The 25,412-nt window shown below is 48.5% G+C and overlaps 2 protein-coding genes across 4 annotated transcripts in view; one reads left to right on the top strand and one right to left on the bottom strand.

The window, feature by feature from the left end:
* Positions 1 to 25,412, bottom strand: part of LOC144152907 (zinc finger CCHC domain-containing protein 24-like) — a 349,875-nt gene that overhangs the window by 39,593 nt on the left and 284,870 nt on the right. The gene's annotated exons all lie outside the window — the stretch shown is intronic.
* LOC144152870 (sodium-coupled monocarboxylate transporter 2-like) overlaps positions 1 to 25,412 on the top strand; it is an 85,657-nt gene that overhangs the window by 30,301 nt on the left and 29,944 nt on the right. For both annotated transcript variants that reach the window (XM_077684397.1, XM_077684387.1), the window contains exons 4-5: positions 15,133 to 15,200; positions 20,685 to 20,842. In XM_077684397.1, the coding sequence (XP_077540523.1) occupies positions 15,133 to 15,200; positions 20,685 to 20,842 (226 nt within the window). The remainder of the gene's footprint in view (positions 1 to 15,132; positions 15,201 to 20,684; positions 20,843 to 25,412) is intronic.

Below are 25,412 nucleotides of genomic sequence, written 5' to 3'. Positions count from 1 at the left end.
TTTATCATCTTATATGCTGAGCTCTCCGCTGAGCCGTCTAGAGAATTTGCACTGTCCTTTTTTGGGGCAAGTGTACTCTCAATAGTGATAGGCATTTGTACCCGACCAGCAATAGCGCTTTCCGTCCGGATGCCATTACTGCCAGTGCACGGAGCAGCAGGTACCTCCGTCTCAGTTATTAATCTTTCAGAGACCGTAAAACCAACTGGCTCAACAGAGATACTAGGCAGCAATGCGCTGTCCTCGCTTGGCGAGTTCTCAGTGCACTCATCTTCAGGCACCTGGTCTGCGATTCTGCCCCATCCGACCAGTTCACCGCCTGGCCGATCAAACGCGCCTTTCGCCTCAGTGGTCGTTCGCGAGAACCTTTCTTCTTTTATTTTTTCATTCCCATCACAGCACTGTACAAACCGCGTTCTGTCAACAGCACGTGCTTCTTCGCGGTCACCTATCTGCGTTCTTTCTTTGTCTCGTGCCTCAGAGAGGTCGGCGACCCGCGTGCCTTCAGGCTCACGTGCGGCGCGTTCACGGTTCTTTATGCGTTCCCTTTCCTCGAGGCGCCGCGTTAACTCTGCCTTTTCTCGGTCCAACCCTTCTAGCTCGGCAGACCACCTCTCGCGCTCTTTGCGCCGCTCTTCATTTAACAATGCAAAAAACTGCTCTTTGTTTAAACCTGACGAAATAGCCAAGGTTAGAATCTTCTCGAGATCCATCTCTCCACCAGGTAAGACGCGTGGTTGGGCCAAGGATAGATCCTGGCAGGCTCGCCAAATGTTTTGTCACGCGTCTCACGCGGCGGAGAAATGAGGCTCAACTTGATTCATTTGATGACCACACAATATATTTACAGAACCAAAACCTCAAACGAACACGAACATAACACACTCACAAGCATATCACACTATACAAAAAAAAAAACAGGCACAACCTCACACTACCAAAAATCTACACCTAAAGTCACTATAACACATTAACTGCATCTGTCACATTCAAACAAATCCTACCGCCGGTACCACGGTGCGATGCAGATGACGTGGCCCAGTGGGTTGGTTGGCTTCCGCGTCGCCGAACGTCGCCGAACGTCGCGATGGCCCGTCCTGGTGCGTCGTGGTCCGGCGGACCGCTGTGCGATGATTCGGCTTCGCTGAGCAGCGCGGCTCAGCAGGAGGCCAGCAGAGCGAAGCTGCTGGTAGTAACGGGTCCCGAGCTGCCCGCTTCCAGACGGTGCGATGCCGCTGGTGCGTTGTGGGGCACGGCTCGACGGGTCGCCGGCGGTGCGATGCCGCCGGTCAGCAGGAGGCCAGCAGAGCGCAGCTGCTGGTAATCGGTGGTTCCGGGCAGCCCGCTGCCAAACGGTGCGATGCCGCTGGTGCGTTGTGCAGGCACGGCCCGAACTTCCCACCGTTCCTCCAAAGAACCCGTTCCACTCTCTCCACTCCAACCTTGTTCTCTTCCTCTTCACCTCGCATTAATCGTGTGCAGTTCCCATTCGCTGAACAAGCTACCTCCTCCTCCTCTTCGATTACCCTGTGTTTCTTCTCCATTGGCCACTTCAACATCCTTCTCACCATCCCGTATGCTGATTTTTCGTTTTCTTCATCTTTTCTGACAACATCTTCTTCTGGGGCCAATCCCCCTTCGGGTATGGGCTCTTACCACATGACATCTAGCAACGCAGAAACTTTTTTCGACTTGTGTATCGGCGAGTTGGCATGCTGCCGAATGAAGTCATATTCGGGAAATGGTCCCCCAACAAGGTGTGGGAGCAGCACATCATGGCATTTTAACTGGGATCGTGGCACTGAAAAGAGGAAGCGCTCCCTTGTCGTACGCAAAAACTACACGACAGGCCGCAATGAGGGAAGCGCGCTTTCCCGCAACGCGGTCGCGGCGCGCTCAGACGTTACAAGCATGCCGAGCATTAGGCGTGCTTCACAGCAAAGCAAGGACGACGCGCTTCCGAGCTTTAGCAGACACCCCGCCGCCAAGACCCTGTGCGCATGCGCCGCGTAGCTTCGATGCGCGGCCGCAGCTTGTGCGCTGGCGCTACGCGGAGCACGGCCACGCTGCGTCGTGTTCGCACCAAAAGTGGACGACCCTGTACAGCCGGCCCACATCGACACAGAGGGCGATGCGGAGCGGCGTGCGCGGCGTCGCGGTTATTCCCCATGTTTTGGCATTAGCACTTCGCAAGTGATATATCTAGAGCTCTCGCGCTTAAACCCGACGTATCTCCGAAACTAAGATGTCCAGGCCAAACTGATCTACTGCAGTTGTTATTGAGGAGAGCTCACCTTTTTATCATTCTTTTGTCGAATAACTTGTATTCTTTTTGCTTTGAGGTTAACAAGGTTGATTTTGTATACAGCGAATGAAAGTAATGGCGTTACCGTTCTTATAGTGGCTCCAACTGTGACAAGATACTTTTTGAAAGTAGCGACAGCAATAGTGACAGAGTTACTATTCCGTAACTATAATTCTAACAATGCTCCTTCTTGCCATTGACGTGCACATTACTGGCCCGCAGTGGACTGTAGGCCAAATGCCATTTCTTTCATGCGGGAAGCGAAGCTCTCCACCAAGCAAATGGTTCACAAGGATGCACACAAGATGCGTACGATCTATCTGTGAGCTGTAGGGAGTCTAATCACTGCAGGTCAGGACGAATACTTTTAATGCCCCATTCTGGGCGCAGTGCTCGCAGTAACGCGTTACAAGTAATGGAGCTACCACTAACACCGTAGTTGTTTGGCTAATTTATAATGTTGGCCTGCTCCTTACCATTTAGAGAAAATGTATTATCCCATCCTGAAGAAAGTTGAGAGGAGCGCGAAAGCTTTCTAACGTCAAAACTTTGTCGAAGTGCGCAGAACTCTTCGCTAAAAGTGAATCTAACCTTCGCCATAAGGGCATCCAGTCGATCGTCAAACCTTCAAAGCCCCAAATGACAAACGTAGAACGAACTCATGCGACGATTCTTCGCGCACTACAAGCGATCTAAATGTATGCCAATACGTGGTTTATGAGATAAAGGCATACTATTGTACTCCTTCTCTATGACCCATGCGTGTATTGGCTTACCTAGAAGCGCTCCTTTATCGAGATTTTCAAGTAACCGTTTTGACACAGTGGAAGCCAGGTTTCACGTACGCGCCGTGTGTCCAGACGTCTTAGAGCTTTTCGCTCGACCAACTGGTCTCTGGGGAAACATCAGTCCCACTAAGAATGCTTTTGCTTTGATAGTAACGGGTAACGAATGTCCCGCTGTTAATAGTTTGAGTAACACGTCGGGTGAACCCATTCGTTACATTTGACTCCGAAAATCCCTCCCCCCCCCCCCCTGTTCTATCAAAAAGCAGAAAGCTGCGTGAACCAAAACAAAAAAAATTGCCCCCACCTCCCCGAAGGGAATCGTGAGGAAGTGCGAATGCATTTCTTGCGCCGAGAGTACACGGCGTAGTAATTCTGCCATCGCCTTGAGAGGCGCAGTACCGGCGAGGGGAGAGGCGCGCGCCGAGGGTGAGTGCAAACCTAACGGGGGGAGAGGCGCGCCAGCTGCAGAGCATGTGACGTCACGGCGCGAGGAGAGGGGGAGCAGACGCAAAGGCGCCAGCGCGCGGTCACGTGGGAGTGTGACGTCACGGCGCGAGGAGCGGTGCGGGAGCCGGCGCGGGCGCGCGCAGCCACGGCGCGGGAGGCGGAGCGCGCGCGGGTCACGTGGGGTGTGACGTCGCTGCGCCGTTGCTACAGACGCTCCTCTCCGCTCCTCGCGCCGTTGCTAGGGGAGAGGAGGAGGAGCGCGGATGACGGCGGATTCAGGGTCGCTTATAAAGTGCATCGCACTTAAAACGCTCTACGTAGTACTTCAATTCCTTACCCACTGTCACTGAGCCACACGCGCGCTTCATGCGAAGGAGCAGACAAGTTCCCAGGGATGATCGGCGTTTATTGCCACACGTTCGTCGGCGCGTTGCTGGTCGAGACAAGGCCGCTGGCAGGTTGCGGCGCACGCCAATTATTCATTTCGCGCGCATGCGCATTCTTGTCCTAACGATAAAATGCGGCGCCAGGCCGGACGCCACAATAGCCAGAACAAACAAAAACGTGCCGTTGCCCTTAACTTGATTCACACATGCTCACACTCCCGCAGAGGAACGCCACAGACTCGCTCGCGCGCGCGCCCCCCAAGTACACTAAATAAATTATTTAGCCGCCTGAACATACGTTTACGAATGAGCTTTAACTCATTCCTCCTGCGACTGCGAGCCACGGTGTCGGCTGACACAAGAAGCAAGCTGAGAAGCTGTCCTGGAGCACATTCGCATATTGGTGGCAACTATATATTTCGGTTTGCAATTTCAGTTTTTGAATGCCCGTATCGTTTCCTGCTCTCAGCAATGCAACCCTATCAAAGAGTCAATGATTTCACTTCGTTTACTCTAGCTTCCAGGGAAAAAAGTACCAGCGACAAAGTAACGTGTGTTACTTCTTTTGGTATCTGTGACGCGCTACTTTCGTTCAGAAGTAACGTAGGGCAGTAACGCGTTCATTTTATTTGAAGGTAAGAACTACGGCATTTATTATTCCTTCTTTTGTTAACGCCTACAACGCTGAACGGATGCGAGTATTCCTCATTTAATTGACGAATTACGGCTCTTCAGTGACGTAAGTTCTGTCTTTGGGGAGACAGGCGCCCCATTTCTGCGCCGTCTTTTTGCGCTCGATGATCAAGATCCGCACGGATCCTGCGGACACCCACCCACAACGAGCATTGCGAGCTGACTCTGCCAAAGTAGGGTAGTGCAGATAAATATAACATGGTTTGGTTCACCCTGTCGCAGGCATTGTTTCACTGGACGAAACAGATATCACAGCGGGCATTTAGGGCGCTTGGTTGTCGTTATACACTTTGCGGCTGGCGTTGGTGATGATTCCAAGGGCCCAAGTTAGGACGTGCTCGTAGCATAACCGGCATGCGCTGGGCACTCGCAAGCGATCCACAATGTCGTCGTAGTAGCAGCTAATGCTACCTCGGCTTAGGTCCAAAATGAAAAACAGTGTTTGTCTATGTAGGGATGCAGTTATGTAGAGCCCTTTTCGAGACAGAGTTCATACATGGAAAATGTCAATGTTCACAGCCGCGTATACTGAATAGGAATGTAAGATAACGTACGACATAGAAGATGAAATAAAAAAGACAAATCAGGGAACGAGACGAACACTCACTTGACGCAGGCGTTGATGCCGATTCAGGGTTTATAAGGGTCATGGGGTTCTGGGACATTGACACTGATTGTGATTACCGCTCAATTAAAGCTTGTCATAAAAAACTTTTCCGCAACTGCGGTCACTGAAAAGGTCTGCTTCCGGTCGTTTGTACCATGCACGCCGCATTTTGCCACACCAGGGAGTATATTTGCAGGAGTTGATCGTTCTGACTCCTTTGCACAAGTCACTAGAGACTCTCTGCCTACCGTTTTTACGCGGAAAGGCTTATCAGTTTCATATATGGCGTGGATAATACAAGTGTGTGATGCTGCTGAAAAGCTTAGCGAAAACAAACAGTTGCGAAGGCCGGCAGGCAATTTTCGCTGGCTCCACTTGTATTTTTACAATCTAGGGACCCAGACTATTTCCCGAGTTTCAGAAGAGACGCTGCTTTTTAGGAGGACAGGTTGGCAAAGCCTTATATTGCTTTTATTTAGCTCAAGCACCTTCTAGAGGTCGCTACCGTTCCAATGGTCACTCTTTCGCCTGTGGCAATGAAGAAAATTACCTGGATATACCGTTTACACGCTTGGGCTTCGACAAACGAGTGGCAATTTCTTGGACTGTTATCACCGAGTAGCTGACGCGCAGTGCCAGTGTTTTAAAGAGCCCGCAAAAAAATACTCCCCACACCCACAATGAAGGTGGTGGTCGGGTGGCAAACATAAATGTAACGCGTGGCTATACTGCACTGCCCACGACAACAATGAATCGTGGGCGGAAGCACCGACGGAGGAAGAACTAACTTCCCTGCGCAGTCGGCAAGACTTCCAGCACGCCTTCTCCTTCCTACACTGTTCACTGTGCCCGAGTGCAGTTTCAGGCAGGCGCTTACTTCAGGCCGATGCCCTAATCTTTTACATTGGCCGTTATGACGACCTTTCTCGGGCGATAAGATTAGCCCGGCTGGTAACTTTGGTAGCTGCGGGCTGCTAGCGCCCACGGACCACCGCTCAATGAGCCTAGTTACGCACTCGCGTTAAAACCTGTAGCATCTACACAGTGCAGCCACATCGTAGGTTTTAAAGGGAATTCTCGACGTAATAAATTGACAGGGGTATTCTTCACATAAACTCTGACAGCTGCTGCAGGCTGACGAAGATAAATTACCGCTATCAAACGCAAGTTCATAACAGCCGTCATTTTCAGGTTGAAGAACACGATTGTCATGGGCGGGCAGTTAAGTGCCATTCTATTCAAGGCGGCGTGTTTTGTCATTTTTCATTCCGCTATCCAAACGCTAGCACGAGTGGCACCACGAAAAGCGTTCGCGTGATATCAGCTGAGGAACTCTAGCATTTGTCGTGTGCGTCACTCGGCCTCGGTCTGTTGTTTGCGTCCGGTCGACGTTTGATGCTTCCTGTTTGGCGTTTGATGTTTTCGCTTCGATGTTTGACACTTGATATCTGATTGACGTGAAATATCCTGCCTGTACATTATGGTTGTCTTCTTGTGCCCAGTGCCAGGGAAGCACCGCCTGGTTCGCAAGTCCCCGTACAAAGCGTGAAGAGTCACGGTTGTTTAATGCGACGAGTATGCGGGGCGTCAGTTTTCGTGTCCAGAAATAAAAATTTCCAGCCTCCCTTTTTAGTACTTTCATGGCTTTTCGAGAAGATATTTCAATTCTCTGTGACCTCCTTCAAGCCTAGTGTAATAGATCTTTGTAACATTGTGGAGTCACGTAAACTCTGTATCGCATGCTTTATTTTTCCTACGGCATGGTTGTATGTCGGCATACACAAGGGTCGCAAAAAACGTTAATTGGGTTCAAGAGCATTGCGTGTTTGTGGGCCTGAAAGTCTTACACCCGCCTTCTAAACAGCGCGGAAATTGACTGAGGACAACCTTAATGCTCGGCACGTTATGAAGTAACCTGTTGAAACTAAGAGGCATTATGGCCGCCATAACTACCCGTTCACAAAATCGTAGTTTCAACCTCGCCCACCAGTTCCAAAATAAAGAGACTTAGGAATAACATAGTCGCTTTTTGGATTATTGAATTTTGTGTCCGAGTTATTGTAAGTGAGTGAGTGAGTAAACTTTATTTAGGTGAGCTTCAGGCGCTGGTCGTTGGGCGTACGCCCTGTGGGGGGCCTCGTCTAGGCCGAGAAGCCCTGGTCCGCGTTGGCTGCTCTAGCCCTCTCCACCAGGCTACGCTGGACTAAGAGGTCGGAGCTGGCCAGCTGGCCCGCCCAAATGCTCGTACGTGTGGTGAGGATTTAGGGTAAGGGATGGGTTTTTTTTTACACTCCCATACCATGTGGTACAGGGTGCCAGGTTGGGGACAGAAATTACACATAGCGTAGTAGAGGGTGGGGTACATGGCATGGAGGATAGTGGGGCGAGGATAGGAGTTTGTTTGAAGTCGGCGAAAGGCAGTCGCCTCTGCTTGGAATAACAGGGGATGTGGTGGCGGGAAGCGTCGTCGTTCGTGTCGGCAACGGGCGAGGATGTCCGCGTATGAATTAAGAGTAGCGGGCTTGGGAGAGCGAAGGGGCTGCGTGACTTCGCCCTCTTGAGAAACGTCCCGGTGGGTATGAACGCGGGCAGCGGCGTGTGCCGCCTCCGCCCCCTCGAAAGACTCGTGTCCGGGGGTCCAGATGATGTGCATTTCCGGGAGCGTGCGCACACTTTGCGGAATTTTTAAGGTCGCCGGTGTTGTGCGACCTAGCAGGAAGTTGGGCAGGCGGCATGTGAGTCTGTCATTATAGCGAGGTAGTCGTTTCCAGTGGTGGTGGCTAGAGCGATGGCAAGTCCTTCTGCTGCCTCAATAGACGTCATGGGAACTGTAGCGGCAGTCAGTTTTGCACGGTTGGCGTCAATGACACTCACGGCATGGGCGGGTTGTTGGTGGTACGGAGGGGCATCCATGTAACGAGTACAGGGAAAGTTGGGGAAGCGTTGTCTAAGCTCGTATCCGGGCTTCTCGGCGTGCCTTGTTACAGATGGGGTGCATATTTCTAGGAATGGGTGCGACTTTGATGTACTGTCGGATGGCTAGAGGGATGCGTTGCCTCTGCTCACATTTTGGGGGAAGGCTGTAGCCAAGCCGGGTAAGTGTAGCCCTGCCGGTTGGCGTGAGCTTGAGTCGCGTGAATTGGCAGGTGCGATGAGCTTGTTCCAGTTACTCCCATGTATTATGGACGCCGAGCTGTAGAAGTTTTCTTGTTGCTGTTTTTGGAGGCAGTCCAAGGGCGGCCTTGTAGGCTTGTCGTATGGCAATACAGTCGAACACGTATATATCAAACACGGGTATATCGAATTATTGTCTGTATCGAACTCATAAATTATCCCCTTGAAAATTTTGTGTAAAAGTATAGGAATTCGTACGTTTATATTGAACCGTATTTTTCCCTACATTGGGTATATCGAACGCCGCGCGAGCTGGAAGATGCTCTTCTGCGGTCGCTGCACCCCCGATTGAGGTTGAGGAGGATGTAAGGAACGCGCGCGCATGGCGAAGACTGGCTCGCGTAACTAATCCCCCCCTACCGGAACGAATTTGCGCTTGCCCAGTCGGGCCCCGCTACCGACCGCCGTAGCGTTAGCGGACGGAGCCCGGTATGCTAAATCTTTCTAGGCACACAAGCCCGAACGCTTGGAAAATGTGGCAGTGCGAGGTAGGGATGCCCCGACTGGGGGCCATACATATGATGACAGGCGCTTGGAACGGCATGAAGAAGGAGACCGTGGCCAACTGCTTCCGGAAAGAAGGCTTTGTGACGGCCGAACTTTCCGAAGCTTGCGTAGACGGCGACGACGACGACGACGAGTGCATGGGCGACACGTTTCGTGAGTTGTCGTCCCTTTTCCCGGCTGCTGTTCCTGCCGGAGTGTCTGCCGACGACTTCGTGAACGCTGACACCAATGTTCAGGCTGTTGCGAGCCTCGGTGACGAGGATATCGTAGCTGCGGTCGCAGGAGCCCAGGCCGATAGCTCGAGTGGCGAAGATCGTCCGGACGAGGAGGCGGCTACACGATCGTACTCCGCGGGTGAAGTGGCCGCTGCGTTCAGCTTGATTCGCCGTTGTTGCGACGGCATGGAAGGAACTGGGCTGTCGCACCTGGACAGGCTCGAGAAGATCGAGACCAGTGTCTTTAATTTCATTTCCAGGACGAAGGAGCAGGCCAAGATCAGCGATTTTTTTTTTCGCGGAAATAAAGTGTCCTGTTGCGTCATGAGTGCGGAATTAGTTGTCATTCATGAATGCGCCGATCGGTAAGTGATCGTCCGCCATAGGTGAGGTCTCAGAGCCCATATTTTTTATATCGAATTTTTCATATATCGAACTATTTCGCGATCCCCTTGGAGTTCGATATATCCGTGTTCGACTGTATTTAGTTTTTCCTTCCCCGCCGATTTCAGGGCCAGGTACGGTGTGCCGTACGTAACCCGGCTAATGAGGAGGGTGTGAATGATGCACAGGGTGTCAGTTTCTTGTAACCCAAATCGCTGATGGGAGACCGTGCGGATGAGGTGCATGAGTTTGTTCAGAGTCCGTTGCAAGGGAAGGATGGTCTGGGCGCCTGAGCCATCTTTTGGTATGGTGAGGCCTAGGATGCGTAGGTGTAGGATATTGGGGACGGGTTGGTTATTAATGGCAAGTTCTGGATCTGGTATGAGATCTGGAAGTTTCTTATATGTTCTTTTGCACAGGGTTAAAAGGGCAGATTTTTCGGAGGCATCTAGTCCTCGGGCTCGTAGGTATCGTTGGGTCACCTGAATGGCTGATTGAAGTGCGTCCTGCTGGTCACCCGGAGATCCATTGGACACCCAGAGCGTTAGGTCGTCCGCGTATATAGCGTGGCGTAGGTTCGGGGTGGCATTAAGTAGGGGTGGTAAATCTGTCATGCTGACGTTGAGGAGTAGTGGGGATACTACCGACCACTGCGGAGTGCCCTTTGGTATGGTTTGAAATTCGTCAGATCTACGGTGTCCGATAGTCATTACGAGAGAGAGAAGTCAGCCGATGTAGTTGTGTTACATACGTTAAAACCGAAACGCGGGCTAGTTGGTGACAATTCATGACTGTAACTTGAGCGCACAAAAACCGAGGACTCAACGAAAAAGACACGAAGATCAGCGGTGGTCTTCGTGTCTTTTTTGTTCACTCCTCATGTTTTTGTGCGCTCAAGTTATAGTTACAGACATTGTCCACTATTCCAACCGACGCGCAGTGATAACGTATTTAGGCTATGTGCTCTTGTTTACTTTAATTTTTAAAAACGATCTTCTTGACGCAAATAAATGAATGCAAGTAACGTTTAAACAGACAAAACGCTTCCATATTCTACATATATTCAACCCTAGGGTGAATGCACTCGTACATTCTCCACGGCCAGCATTGATATCTCCCTCATATTCACATATTCCCTATAATAAAACTGCCCTAAAAAGCAAGAATAGTTTCTTTTGTTAGTTCAACGCAAATTCATCCAAGATTTGGCACCTGTTTATTCCTGACACCTGAAAAGGTTGCAGAACAAAAAGCGCCTCAATAAAGTTCTCGGACGTATTCAGTCATTAATTTCGGCTCTTATTATTCAAGTAACCGGCGGGTATACTAGTTTTCGCAATCGTTCGTGGTAATCTTCAGCCTTCTCTGACTAATTTGTATTAACGCAAGAGCGTCACTTTTCTGGGTTGTTTAACGCGCGCATTCGACTGTAGTCCACAAAACGCGCACCCGGCTGGGGTCGGCAAAAAGCGTCCCCAAAACAGCTAACCCTTTGTGCACGCTGAATTCCGATTGTCTGCGACGCGTTCCGTAAAGCACTTTCATTTAAAATATTAAAACAGAAATACTCGACACGAGCTCAATTTCCATTGGCTATGACGCTTTCCATATCGCGTGCATCAGATATTTATTTCCCATTTCCAGACGGAATTTAGCTTTGGGGGAGGCAGGGCCGCAGTAGCATGGATAGCAATTCTGCACCGCTTTTATAAGCGTTTGCTATCGCGATATTATTTCTGCTACCAATCCAAAGTTCCCGCTAAGAAAAATAGAACTACGAAAAATTCCCCCGCATTTCCCCGAGGGGGAGAATGTGAAAGTGCGAATGCACGGTTGTCGGCCCGCTTGCGGCGCTTGCGCTCGGCCCCCGCAGCCCACCGCCTTGCCGCCTTCTCTTCCATCTCTTCCATCGGGTTTGTAGTATCACGTGTACACCACGCAGTTATCAAGCCGCTATAACACCGCTGAGTCGCCAACGCACGCCGCTGACGACGTAGTTTGAATGCGTTAAAGATATAAGGCGCGTCTAACACTGATATCACCGTCGCGTCCGTGGCTTGGTCGGTAGAGCGTCGCGCTGCGGCCGCAAAGTCCTCGGATCGAAACCTGGCGCCGGATGCTGTTTCTTTTTCAAATATAGAGGAGCACTGCGGACGCCAACGCCGCCGACGCCGGCGGTGGATGGTTTGGGGTCGCTTATAAAGTGCATTCGCACTTAAAACAGAAAGGTTCGTGGAGCACCGAGTGTAGGAAAACTACGGGGGGGAAACAAGGAAACATTGCGTGCCAGAAATTTTTAATGCTTCCGAGACTATTTATGTGCTATGAAAACACCAAGAAAAATGTTTAAGAAAATTAGAGAATATTGAGAGAGAGAGAGAGAGAGAGAGAGAGAGAGAGAGAGAGAGGGAGGGAGGGAGAAACGGTAACGTATATGGGTGAAGAATTGTGTATATTTGTACCGTCTACAAGAGTGTTTTTGCTTTTCATGTTGTGTTACAGCGCATAATTCTGGTATGGGATTTCTAAGCGAGAAATATTTGTCATGTTGAATTTTGTGGGTGTGCTTACTTCCTCTTGTGTATGTTTCCACCAACTGCCTGGAAAGCCAATAAGCATTCAGTGCTTAAACAGCCCAGATAAAAATGCCATGTACAACAAAAGTGAATAAAGTTGAATGAATAAATGAATGAATGAATGAATGAATGAATGAATGAATGAATGAATGAATGAATGCTACTGCCACCAAGTCGCTGCAGTGAGTCCGTTTTCCAGGTTGTAGTCTGTAGAAGACATCGTAAAAGGCTGGACGACGAACCTAGCCAAAAGAAGCGGTCCCGCGCTCTCATCTCATTAGAATATGCTTGAGGATCTTCTGCAACCTTTCATTATGATAGCGATGGCCACGGTAAAAACCCAGTGTAGAAACGGCACCTCCTAGTGCTCCAGCCAGCGTAGTATGGGTTGTTCTGCGGTGACGTTGCACAGCCTTCTTCACGTGCACATTCATGTCCATAAGCAACCCACGTCTCAGGTTTGTACCCTTCCTGCGTGAAGCCATAACCTAATCCAGTTTCTAAGGAAGTGAATGCTATGGAGCTGGAAGCAAATATTGACGCAAATATTTTAACCGTTTTGCTTATTATGCAGACTGAACGTTTGAAGTATTCCTTGAAATTTACATGATTGTTCTTTTGAGATTGCGACATTTGGAATGAACCGGCCTTGACTTTGTGTTCAGGTTCCCTTCAAAGGAAAGAGTCATAAGCCATCTATCTTTCCCCCCGAAACATTTTTTTTAAGGAGCTGGCTGAGATCCGTCAGGATTATGACCTCCTAGTTAGGCATGGGCATTAAAATTATTTTCCACTGGCTTCCAAGCCACTCCGGCATTTCTGGGAATGAACGTGCTTAACGTCCAGTGGGCTCATTCATCATCATCATCATAATCATCAGCCTGGTTGTGTTTACCGCAGGACGAAAGCCTTTCCCAAAGATCTGCATAGCTGAGTCCATGCTTTCCCTCGAATTTTCACAGCTCATCTCTCCATCGTGTCCTCGGCCGACCCCTATTGCGTTTACGGTCTACTGGGAGCCCCTCTGTTAAGCGGATGGTTCCCCATGCGCATGACGTGACCCGCCCATACTCATTTCCTCCGCTTAATTTTAAGTAGAATATCTTCCACTTCGTCTGATCTCTAATCCGTGCAGCTGTTTTCTTGTCCCTGAGCGTGACCCTGAGCATACTCCTTTCCATAGACCCTTGGGCTGATCTAAGTTTCCTTTCAACTCATTTAGTGAGACCCCAAGTCTCGGCCCCTTACGTCATTACTGAAAGAATGCATTGAATAAACACCAGCCTTTTGAGGGACAGGGGAACAGTACTAGTTAGCACATCTGAGTGATTACTGTATCTGTACCTTATCCGAATTTATACGGGCTCATTATTCCAGTGAAATTGCCCAATTGGCCTCACCCCGTCATCGCGCCCGGATTCTGCAAGGTCACTGCTCCCGCAAAGCCACGCTTGCTATATGGAATACGACAGAGTTTTCCACCTCTTGCCTGTACTCGATCGACCTTAGAGTTCCTGTATATCGCGTGGAGCTATATACAGGAACTCTAGTCGACCCTGATCTGCAGCGCCACCTACCTACTGACATGTCACGCTCGGATACCACCCTAATTTGCCGCCTGTGGCTAGGAGTCGCTTTCTAAAATGCTCACTACTCACTCTCTTGTGAGGGAGATCTTCGATTAGGACTGACTGTGGCTGCATTATTTTAAGTTCATGGTGTATCGTCGTTACGTCGCTTTTGCCGTAAGTGTCGGCATGGCTAACGACCTTGATTGTGCCACGGAAAAACAATGAAACACCTCTTGCACTACTGTGCCCGGTTTGCAACGCAGAGGCAGCACCTGTCAACCGCACCCTAAAAGCTCCGGAACGAGCCGTTTACAACGTCCGCGATTTTACGTCACAGGCGTTGCCCATCGCAGTCCCAGAAGGCCACAAAAAGTTTGCTTCGTTTTTAAAAGTCATAAGCTTGTTCGAACGACTGTAGGTACACAAAGAGCGGGCGCTTCCTTTCATTCGCCGAGTTGGATAGTTTACCTGTTTTGTTTTCGTCCATGGTTGTCTTTGTACTTACCTTTACTCGTTCTTTTCTCGCTCCTGAATCTCCCCTCCCAATTTTAAGTGCGAATGCACTTTATAGCGACCCCAAACCTTCCACCGCCGGTGGCGGCGGCGGCGGCGTCCGCAGTCCTCCTCTCCCTAGCAACGGCGTGGAGCGGAGAGGAGCGTCGGTAGCAACGGCGCGGTGACGTCACTTCACCACGTGACCGCGCTCGCTCCGCCTCCTCGCCGTGGCTGCGCGGGTGCGCGCCGCTCCCCGCACCGCTCCTCGCGCCGTGACGTCATGGTATGACGTCACAGCGCGCCTCCTCTCCCCAGCAGCTGCCGCGCGCCTCTCTCCACCGTGACGTCACACTCTCTCCTCTCCCCCTCGCTCGGCTGCAGCTGCCGTGCGCCGCTGTCCCTCTCCCCTTGCGCTCGCCTCCTCTCTCAGCCACCTGGCTCGGCGCGCTCGGCGCGGCGTACCCCCCTATATATGCAGCGATAAACTTCCAGACCTCCGTGGGTCGGCTCGCGCGCGCTCACGGGCGAATGCCAACGGATTTTAACTTTACTCCCCCTCATAGCATCACCCCGTGCATTCGCACTTAACCATGTTCACCCTCGGGGAAATGCTTGGGAGTTTTTTTATGTACCTTTTTTTCCCTTTTAAATCTTTCCTTTCCCACCTCTCATGTGTAGGGCTGCCAAGCAGACTCTTTTCTGGATAAGCTCCCTGCATTTCCTGTACTGTGTCATAATTTCTTCCCTCCATCGACCCCAAAGCATCTTCCGTCGGGTATCTCCTTCTTATTCCTTGCCTTTCCCGTACTTTACCCTTCGTATATCTCGACCTATTTCTCCAAAGCATAATAATCAGGATGGTTTTATGACCGTTACATGCCTCGCCAGCTGCAGTTAGAGCTATGTTTCAAAGCTCTCACAATACCTCTAGTTATTTTTCAGCATCATCAATTTATCTCATATGACCCTTTGTTTCCTCTCCAGTGTTTGACATCCCAATAGAATGGACTACGCTGGCGATCGGACTCGCAGGGACCATCTATACGGCCTTGGTAAGTTTAAGGTCCCTGTTTTATGCCCAACGTGTTTCAGGCCCTCGGTGGCTTCAGTCTTGAACTGGATAGAAAGTACCTAAGCGGATACAAAAAATATGTGCGAAAAGTAAACTGAAAAAGTGCATTGTAAACAAATTTTTAGTTTTATTAAAATCCACACAAGTTTTTAGCACCTCAGGCTAATTTCTTCCACAAAAAATGTTTCCTGCAAATGTTACATGTATGTATGTATGTATGTATGTATGTATGTATGTATGTATGTATGTATGTATGTATGTATGTATGTATGTATGTATGTATGTATGTATGTATGTATGTATGTATGTATGCATGCATGCATGCATGCATGCATGCATGTATGTATGTATGTATGTATCTGCGCGTCAAAACGAAAAAAAAAATATGGGTTTGGTTACGGTTCGGGCCCGGGTGAATTCATTTAGTTCCGGTTCAGTTCAGGTTCGACTAAATCACATACCTAACAGGTTCGGGGACCGGTTCAATGAGTCGAATTATCAGCGAAATCAGAAAAAATAGTCTACTAGTTTAAAGCCTGCGTAAAAAACAAATACAAAAAATTCAGAATATGGCATTTTACCAAAAACGGTGGTGCAAGAAAGTTCGTACTTTTGAAACCACTGGAGAATTGAACAATGTAACGGACGGACAACAGGCTATCATCTCCCTCACTATGTTTTATACGGACTGGCCCATTCAAACCAGACAACCCAACCTATACACGCACACACACGTCAAACACACACACACACACACATAAGCAAAGGTGAGTTGGCGGTAGGTCATTGAAACAGATAAAAAAATTTGAAAGTCGAGAAAAAATGCCCTCCGGGTGGGATCCGAACCCACGACCTCCCGAATACTCGTCTGGTGCGATGACAACTACGCTACCGGCAGGACTGTGTTTATGTTTTTCCCCTCCACTTTATCAGGTACGTATTTATGTTAAGGGATTTGTTGTCTGCAAGGGGACTGGTAGCCAACGCCACTGGGACTACTCGGGGTGAAGGGGACATTTTTTTTTTTTACCCCCGGGCCGTGACTCGAGCGTCTACGACATGTCGAGAGTGGTAGACCAGCGTTGAACCCTCTTAATTTTTAAGCTACCTATGGCACCAAGACTGCCAGAACAGAGACTCTCGCTATGCATGTAGCGAATCAGAATGGAAAATGATGGGCTCGTTGAAATAATACAGAATTCAGGATTGGTAGTCAAGAATGCCAAGGAAAGCAAAGGGGAGGATGCGGTAGGCCACTGAAACAGATAAAGAATTTTGACAGAAAGAAAATGGAGAAAAAATGCCCGCCGGGTGGGATCCGAACCCACAATACTCCAGAACCCGTGACTCCCACAACCCATAACTCCAGAATACGCGTCTGGTGCGATGACCACTACCCTACCGACGGCGCTGTTTTTCCTCTACACTTTATCGGGTATTTATGTTAAGGGATTTGTTGCCTGCACTTTGGGGTGGCAACTAGAACCACTCGGACTACTCGGGGTGAAGGGAACCTGGGGGTAAAAAAGAAGGTCATCTTCACCCCGAGTAGTCCAAGTGGCGCTGGCTACTACCCCAAAGCGCAGGCAACAAACCCTTAACATAAATACCCGAGGCTGTGGAGTAAAACATGTGTCAATTTTTGTGCCTTGTAGTGTTGGCGGGGTGTATGTGATTCTTTTTTCTGCGGTTAAGTTTATATTCAGCAAATGGGCGGATGAGCAGAATCATGTATGATGAAGAATCATGGAGAAGCCTTTGCTAATTTCTTCATCGGCAAATTCCAAGTTTGCAAAATATGGGACTGTTGTCAACTGCCTCATGTCGGCCATCTTCAAGTCTTGTTTTCCCCAAAGTGTGTCTAGTTTCGGTGCAGAGTTTGGTAGACTCGGGAATGGTGGCTAAGGTGACTTGAGTCATTAGTCATTAGGTCGGCCTGTCGTAAGTTGTTGGATTTGATGAAGAAAAACTCGTCTCCTGCATGTGACGTTGGGAAGAAAAAGAAGGAAGAAAAGATCGTTGTAACCCCGCATCTGCACAACGTTTCACACCGTTTGAAAAAAAGTAGGGATCAGATATAACGTCAATTCGGTGTTTTCGGCCCAAAAGAAGCTAAACCGCATCTGTCCCGCCATCGAAAAGAGTATTAGTAAAAAAGGGACGAGCAAACAGCTCTAATGTTAAACGTGTCCTTTGTAGATCAAATGCGTTGTATTGCATTCCCCTAAATGTGGTCGTGTTTTTATGTTGGCCTAACAGGCCGCTGTTTAGATGTTCGTTTGCGGAGCATGACAGTTCACTTAAAAGAGTGCCTTTAGACCATTTTTACACCCATTGCAAAGATTGCAATTGTACGCCTTTCCTTCATAATACAACGGTACTGTTCCGGCACGTTGACCAAAAGGCGAGGGAAGTAGTGGAGGCGTATAAAATTCGAAAAATGTCTGACTCCTGTGTTAGTGCTGCGTTAGTCTTTGTCGCCTTTAGATGCAGAATCGGCGTATCTTGATGAGAGTGGTGCATGAGAACGTGCGCCTGCGCAGTTGCTTTTAATGTGTTCGTGTGTCAAGTTTTTAGTTTTGCTTTATACCTTTGATGGGTTTATATTTGTGTCTCTTCAATAAAAATTTTTAGTTTTGGTTCTCCGCTTCTCCAGCGTTTTCCTCTCGTTATTTTTTGCGCTGTGAAGATGAATCAGGACTGTACTTGTTTCAGATGATTTATTGAATAAGAGAGGTAACGGTATGCCCATAAAGCGTGCTGAGAAAGAAACATGTTGGAAATTCCGTCTGCTCCACTGCATTTCTTTGTTTTGAGATTTAGAATAAGATTTAGGACGCCTTACTTGTTAACCGTGACGTCATCCAAGGATAGGGAAGGGTGAAAGGCTCAAGAACTCTGCACACTGGCCGTTGTCGCGGCTGAACACGGAATGAAAGAAAGTACTGAAGGCACTAGAGATCTTTACCGAGTCATTGATAATGGTATTGTTTATTTTAAACGAGTTGGCCACCGTTATTTTAGGCAATATCGATGACTAAAATTGGCGGGGATTAGTTGTTAGCAGACGTTGTAATTCTACTCCGAAAAAGAAATCTTAAGCACACTTTATTTCACTCCCGATTTTATTCCTTGCCTTTTCGAATTGGGCTATGACTCGCCGCGGTTGCTCAGTGGCGAAGGCGTAGCGCTGCTGAACACCAGGATGCGGGTTCGATTCCCGGCCGCGGCGCCCGCATTTCTGATGGAGGCGAAAAGCAAAAACGCCCGTGTGTACGAGATTTCGGCGCACGATAAAGATCCCCGGGTGGTCAAAATTAATCCAGAGCCCTCCACAACGGCGCGCCTCATCGCCTGTGAAGCGTCGGCGCGTTAAACCCCAAAATCAATCCATCAATCGAATTGGGCTATGCTCTGCGGGATACTAGTAGATATTCAACGCCTTAGCCGGCGAACGCGACGCGATAAACGAAGAATTTTACGATTCCTCCAGGGAACGTCAATATTTTTCTTTTATTGTTTTAGAAGAAACGAAACGATCCATGCAAGATTTAAACAGGCTCTCGAATGCACTGACCAATGAATCAACATTCCTACTGATGCTTAGGACGAAAAATGATACAGAGGCTTCAGCTGGCGCGTCGATATTAGAGTTATCGTCGGCTTGGTTAATATCCAAAAACGAAGTGATAGTGAAGTGCGGTTTTTTTACTGCGCATGAGAGGGAAACAAGTACTGCCTTGTGGTCGGAGAATACATCGATAACTTCACAGTGGAAGCCCTTTTCGTTAAGATGTGAGCTTAGGAATAACTAGTTTAATATGGCGTTCGTGTGTTTCCGGCTGCTATCTGGAATAGCCCAAATGACAGTGTTGTATCTATCAGTGCATTCTAAATACTTACTTCACGCCCGGAAGCGGTAAGGGAGTGCCAGTTAATTCCTGAAGTGTTAAAATCACCCATGAGGACCAGGTTCCCAAAGTCGGATGCATGCTCGTTCATGAACTGGTTAAGGCAATACAACGCATCAATAGAAGAGCCGGCAGGGCAGTAAAACACACCTACAGCAATGGAATTCCGATACATATGAAGCTTGCACCAGACAGCCTCTACACCTGATGGCTCCGGGATGACCGTGAATTTTAGTTCGGAACGTACCAGCAGTGCGACGCCTCCTCCTTTCCCTGTCGGACGATCAGCGCGAATTGCGGCGTAGCCGTGAGGGGTGAACTCAGTGTCGTAAACACCTTCGTGTAACCGCGTTTCTGTGATTGCAGCTACGTGAGGCGAATGTGAAGAAATAATGGTAAGGATGGCAGGGAACTTACTGGCTATGCTTCTGGCATTAATGTTTATTGTGACTAAGTTGGAGGTTGAATTTCTTTTGCAGTCAACGGGAAGTTGCGACAGGTGTTGCTGAAGAGGAAGCATTGGAAGATACGAATTGTGCCGATGGCGACGAAGTATTTACAGCTGGTGGTCCTTCTGTATATGTTGCTTGGTGACCGAGAGCCACAACTAGTTCATTAGTAGCTTCATCCCAGTTGTAGCGAACGTCATCAACAAATAAATGGTCGCAGCGCATTTGTACGGAGCAGCCGTTGCTACAAAAGCCAGCGGAAACTTCCCACAGCTTCTTTCGGATGAAGTGCACTTTGACCGAGAGGTCCTCAGTAATGCTCACGGTTGATTCCTTGAGCTTTCGTATATTTTTCAGTACCGCTATTTTATCTCCAAAATCCAGAAGCCTAATAATCACAGGGGGTGAGCGCCCTCCTCGGGATTTATTGAGTTTTGTCAAGCGTTCGACACGCGGGGATACTGTGCTTAATTTCTCCGAAAAAAACTGGGAGACTTTGGCCATAAACATTTCATTATTTTCGTTATTATCTTCCCGTAGTCCATGTAAGATAATATTATTGCATGATGAAAATTCGTCGAATGTTGCATGATAGAAAAATAAACTGCATCATAATGTATGCTGAGCCCTCTTCTAAAACCGACACTTCTGGAGTGTCGGCTCTGGCACGGCATTTGTAGCGTCCAGTGGAACAAATCGAACAGCCCCACTTTAACCGTATGAATTGCATTCAAGACATTAGACGCAAGACATTAGAGGCAGTCATGGAGTTGAAGTGTTCTTGTCAACATCACGTTGACTTTTGCAGGCATTTGAGAGACTGAAAAAATAAAATCGTCGGGTTTACGCGCCGAAGCTACGCTTTCGGTATGAGGCATGCTCACGCATCCGTTCCTGATACCATTGTGGGGCTGCGCCGTCCGATTGGGCGAACAGTGGTGGCCTAGTAGTTACCCCCGGACCGGAAAACATCCACGGTGCCGAATGCGCACGGGCGAAACTGAAAGCCACAGTAAACCGAAAGGCACGTACAACTAGGAGACATTGACGTACCGCTTGGTTCGATGAGCGAAGCTTCGCTGTTATTTTTCCCTTCCTCACCAGGGTGGACTCCGCGGTGTCGTGTGGACTGACTGCGTGCAGGCCTTCCTGATACTCATGGCTCCAGTGACAGTCATAGCGAAGGTCTTCTACGACTCTCGCAATACCGATGTTGTCCTGCGGCCACTGAGTGATTTCAACCTAAGAGAGTACGCTTTCAGGTAGGAGTTCCGACTTTTACCGCATATTTGTGCGGTTGTATGTAAAAATATCATGCCAGCTGCGTTATTAGTAGCGCAAGTATGACATTAGTAGACTTTATTTCATCTCGCATGCCAGCATGAAATTCCTGTTCCTCTTTCTTCCATGGCATAAGGTATTCTTTCTTTCCCTTTGGAGCAAGGATTTTCTGCGGAACCACAGCATAAATTTAACACAGCATGTGTTTTCTTTCTACAAGGGGTAACTTCAAATTATGAATGCAATAAAAATGTGTACTATTCTCAATCACTATGGTTTAGTTGAATAGCTCGAAGAGAACTTCTAGCTTGTGTGACATTCTAACTTTAAATAATCGCTTGTGTTCGTTGTAGTGCAAGGTTCGTAGTAAGTGCACGTATTAAGTGCAAGTGCAATGAGAGTGATTAAAGTCCAAGCATTTCCGTTGATTTGATTCAACTGTTTCTAATAGCAAGAATCCTCTATTGCCCAAGCAATGGAATTTTGGTAGGCTTATGGCTAAGCTTCAATATCAATTCGAGTAAAGTGCGAACCTGCCCTAAGCCAACAAGCGCTGCTGACCAGGTAACCGTGCTCGCCAGAAGGGGACTTTACATCCCGCGAGCATTGATCACGAAATACTCACTTGGGATGGTGGTAAAAGTGATATTGAATGGGTTAAAGCTTGAGGGGGGAGGGGGGGGGGGGGGGGGGGGGGGCTAGGCGAAGCCCTATAAAGGGCTTTTCACTAACCCGTCACTATCGCCCGCCAGGTGGCTGTTAGACGCGCCCCAAGCAGCTCTTTGTATTGCGAGACTGACCCCAAAAGGTGGCATTTTTTTCTCATAGCCCCAGCTGGCTGATTGCACGATACAACGAACATGCATCTGCATTTGTAGATTGCTGCTTTCCTGTTTGTTTTTTTCTTGTGAGTTGGGCGTCCGCCATTTCCTAGCATAAAAAAATAGGAGGAGTTGGGTGTCCCCGCCATGGTTTCTTTTTTAGTTCGATGACGCAATGCATGCTTTTCTGACGCTTTGTGAGGACGTCCACGGGGTGCGCGCTTTCGACAACCTATCCTAGTAAGGCTTTCGTGTTCATAACCAACGAACCAGCGTGCATCTGGCGCTACGACGGCCGACAAGGCCGAGGCACTGACACGCGCATCATCGGAGGTGCCGCGACGGAATGAACTTATGGTAAGATTGGAAAGAGAATCGATGATGGTCTGTCTGTGGGAGCTGTCTCAATTCCGTTCTACGATCGCCTCGAAGCTTTCGTGTGTATCTTTAGTTTGTATATCACCATGGCCTCGCGGACATAGCAATATACGTGGCTATTTTAATGGAAAGCATTCTTTGCCAACTAAATCCTGGTTTGCTTGCTTTTCTTTCGGGCCTCGTACCACAAGTTCCTGAAATGCGTTACAACAGCTGTCGCTACACACACACGCAAACAGGTGGCCTTCATGGTCATCATCAATACCCCTCTTTACTAACCATGAGGTGCAATTCCAAGAGCACTAAAATCACACCAAGAGTACCCAGAAATTTGAAATAATTTTAAGTAACCTCAAGTAAATTCTAGTAATTACGCGAGCATTTTCCCCAAGCCAAACGATGCTTCGCTTTTAAAGACCGCCATTGGAGGTGAATTCGTCCTGTATTTTTTTTTTAATTCGTGTGGTGCATGAAATCAGGTGTTAATGTCGATGCAACTGCCTACATTTATTTTTGTCATCAATGTCGCATTGATAATAATCACGCTGCATGATGCTGCATGGTAATATGCATACCTTCACTTCCCTCCTCTTGTAATTTTTAAAACGTAGCTTTGTATGGCTAGGATAGACAAAAATACGGTGGCCCTGTGTACGCAGGAAACTCTCCGGAGAAACCTGATAAGCATGCGTGCAAAAAAAGCACGTCGGAAAGTAGTTAGATGCAAGGGACGAGAGTGTGGCGGGTCTGTCTCTCTCGCCGCGGAACGCGCGCAGCGAGCTACTGCGTGAAGGCTACTGCAAGCTACAGATCAGGTGATAACTGCGGGCACGGCGGTGGCTGGGCGAATCGAGCAGCGTCAACGTGGTAATGACAAGCACCGGCCCCACGTTACACAGAAATGGAAAGGCCACGCGTCATATATACTCCCGTGCAGCAGGCATTAATGAACCATAAGGACTAGTAAACACCGCGCATTCGGCTTTGCTGGTTAACCGCCTGTACGGAGTGCAAGGGCGCATTTTTTTCTTCTTCTCGCCCGACTCTGTACTCTTGCAATAGGAAATGAAGTCCCGCTCCCGAAAGAGCGCAATATAGAGATTCTGACCACAAGAGCGCATCATGCATGAGCATATTTCCCATCCGAAGTGGCAAATACACTGTAGAGCGTGCGTCGTTTTGAAAACTTCATAAAACGTGGTTTCTCGGGGTGGACGGCAATGTGCGAACATACACTCTGTTCAAAGCTCGCAGAAACAGCGCATGGCCCAGACAGGAGTCTTGTGACGAAAGAGTGTGGCCGCTTATAGCTTAAGCACACCAAAAAACAGTACAACGTGTTTTACACATGTTTATTATCCACATTTAAGTTTCATCTGCCGACTTTGGAAAATATTGAAACTGGTTGTGTTATTTTTTTTTTTCAATTCCCCATTTTTCTGAGAAAGCATCGAATGCAACCATTTTCTTGACATAGTTATTTTTGCGAAATTAACCATACGTTGGACGTTTGGTTAGAGCACGGTGTAAGATATAGTATTAGGTGAGGACACAGCTTGCAAAACAAACGTGTACTCGTCGTTTTAACAAAGTCGCCAAACTGACGACGCTGAGTCCGTTGACTGCAGCGCCCTCCAGCGGCAGAGAAAAGAAGCTGCCCGAGCACCCGCCACTCGGAGGTGTTCGGATCTTTTCGACTCCTTGTCGGGCCTTCTCGGCAGCTTCCGTAACGAGTCGTCTACTCAACGTCTGCTCGCCGCGGCTTTGCAGGTTCAACCAGAGTTACTTGATACAGGAGTTGAGAAAACTCCCCATAGGTCCCATGCATCAAAAAGTGGCCCTACGATTATTCCACTGTTTTGGATCTTGTTTTACAGTAGCGCCATCTGTTGCTAACAAAGTAACTATACAACGCGGTTCGCCGCTCGACGACCTGGATGAAAACTGGTATTTGGCTACTTACATAAATTTGTTGTGCCGAAGAAGCCCAACGTGTACAACCACGCAAGTGCTTTATATGCATCTGAACCAACAGCAGTAAAAAAAAAAATGCGACCTTGTGTCACCGAAATCCGTTGCCGCCTGCGCATTGTCGTCTGCTGTACGTCATCGGCGGCCTTCCGGCGGCAAAAAAATAAGTTAGAAATCCGCTTCGACGGCTTTACGCAAGCTTTAAAGGATTATATAGAGCCACTTGATCAGCTACTGGATTAGTTTCGGCATTCAGTGTGATGTAGGCCGAGCGAGAACTGCAAATTCAGTACTTCGGGTCGGACCTATGTTGTGACGAAGTGCCCGCGCAAGCGCCAATCGATCAAGGGCCGTTGCGCAGACGCAGAAACTATCGCAACAAAAAAAAAAAAAGACCGCACTTGAATAAACAATGAATAACTCAGAAAAGTACAAAAATAAAAAGTTCTGAAACTTTACAATAAAGTTTAACGTTAAAATAGTCAGTTTGAATAATTACTGTGGTTTTTGGATAGTACGTGCGGTGGCCGCGCTGGCGCTACCATACGTACGATCCAAAGCAGGGGTGTCTAGGTGCGGGCCGTCTTTGAAGCGGAGTTTCGCAACTGCCTGCATCGAAGAGCTCTGGGTTCAACCGGCGGTGGAGCAGACGATAATTTAAAGAAAAGCCGTGCGAAAGCCTTTGCGCAGGCCCTTGTGTTTCATCGTGTTCTGGACATGTGTTTTGAGTCGGTAAAAATCAAAAGAAGGTATAAAACACAAAACAGGAGGGAATGTGTGCCGCGGTAGCCGTTCAGCACGCACACAAGCGAGTTCTGATACTTGCGCAATGAAAAAAATTGGGTGCAAATGCCTTATTGAGTACGTACTGCAACTGCTGACAAGAAAACGCGACATTATTTAACGTTCCCTGCGATCCTAAACGAATGAATGCGCGCACTGCAGCCATCCCTACCAGAAAATGATGCTACTATGCAGTCAGAATTTCTCTGAGAGTGTGGTTGCGCGAAAGGGTATACTTTTCGGAGCTTGGAGAGGAAGTACTACTGAATGTCGAAAAGGTGCGCGCTCGCAAACGTTGCAGTGCCGTCGATTTTTACGTTAGCTGCAGCCCCCCAGCTACTCAGTACAAGCAGCGGCAAAAAAAAAAAAGCGTCCGCTGCCGGAACAACGCCCGACATACAAAGAAAGTAGCCCAGTTTCTGAAAAGGATTAAACTAGCGGCGAGTACGCTGATATTTCTTCGTTGTAAATGACTTTGCAAAACTGGGGTACGTTCACGCACGAAGCAGCGGAGACGAAGCGATGTTGTCAAAGTCACTGCCGGTGTCCAATGTTCAGAAGAGCTGCACGCGCGTCTAAATGAACTTAGGACGCTCGA

The sequence above is a fragment of the Haemaphysalis longicornis genome, unplaced genomic scaffold, assembly GCF_048455015.1.
Source record: "Haemaphysalis longicornis isolate Haplotype H1 unplaced genomic scaffold, Haemaphysalis longicornis Haplotype H1 scaffold_1, whole genome shotgun sequence".
Taxonomy (NCBI): Eukaryota; Metazoa; Arthropoda; class Arachnida; order Ixodida; family Ixodidae; genus Haemaphysalis; species Haemaphysalis longicornis.
This window is presented reverse-complemented; position numbering and strand designations above follow the sequence as displayed.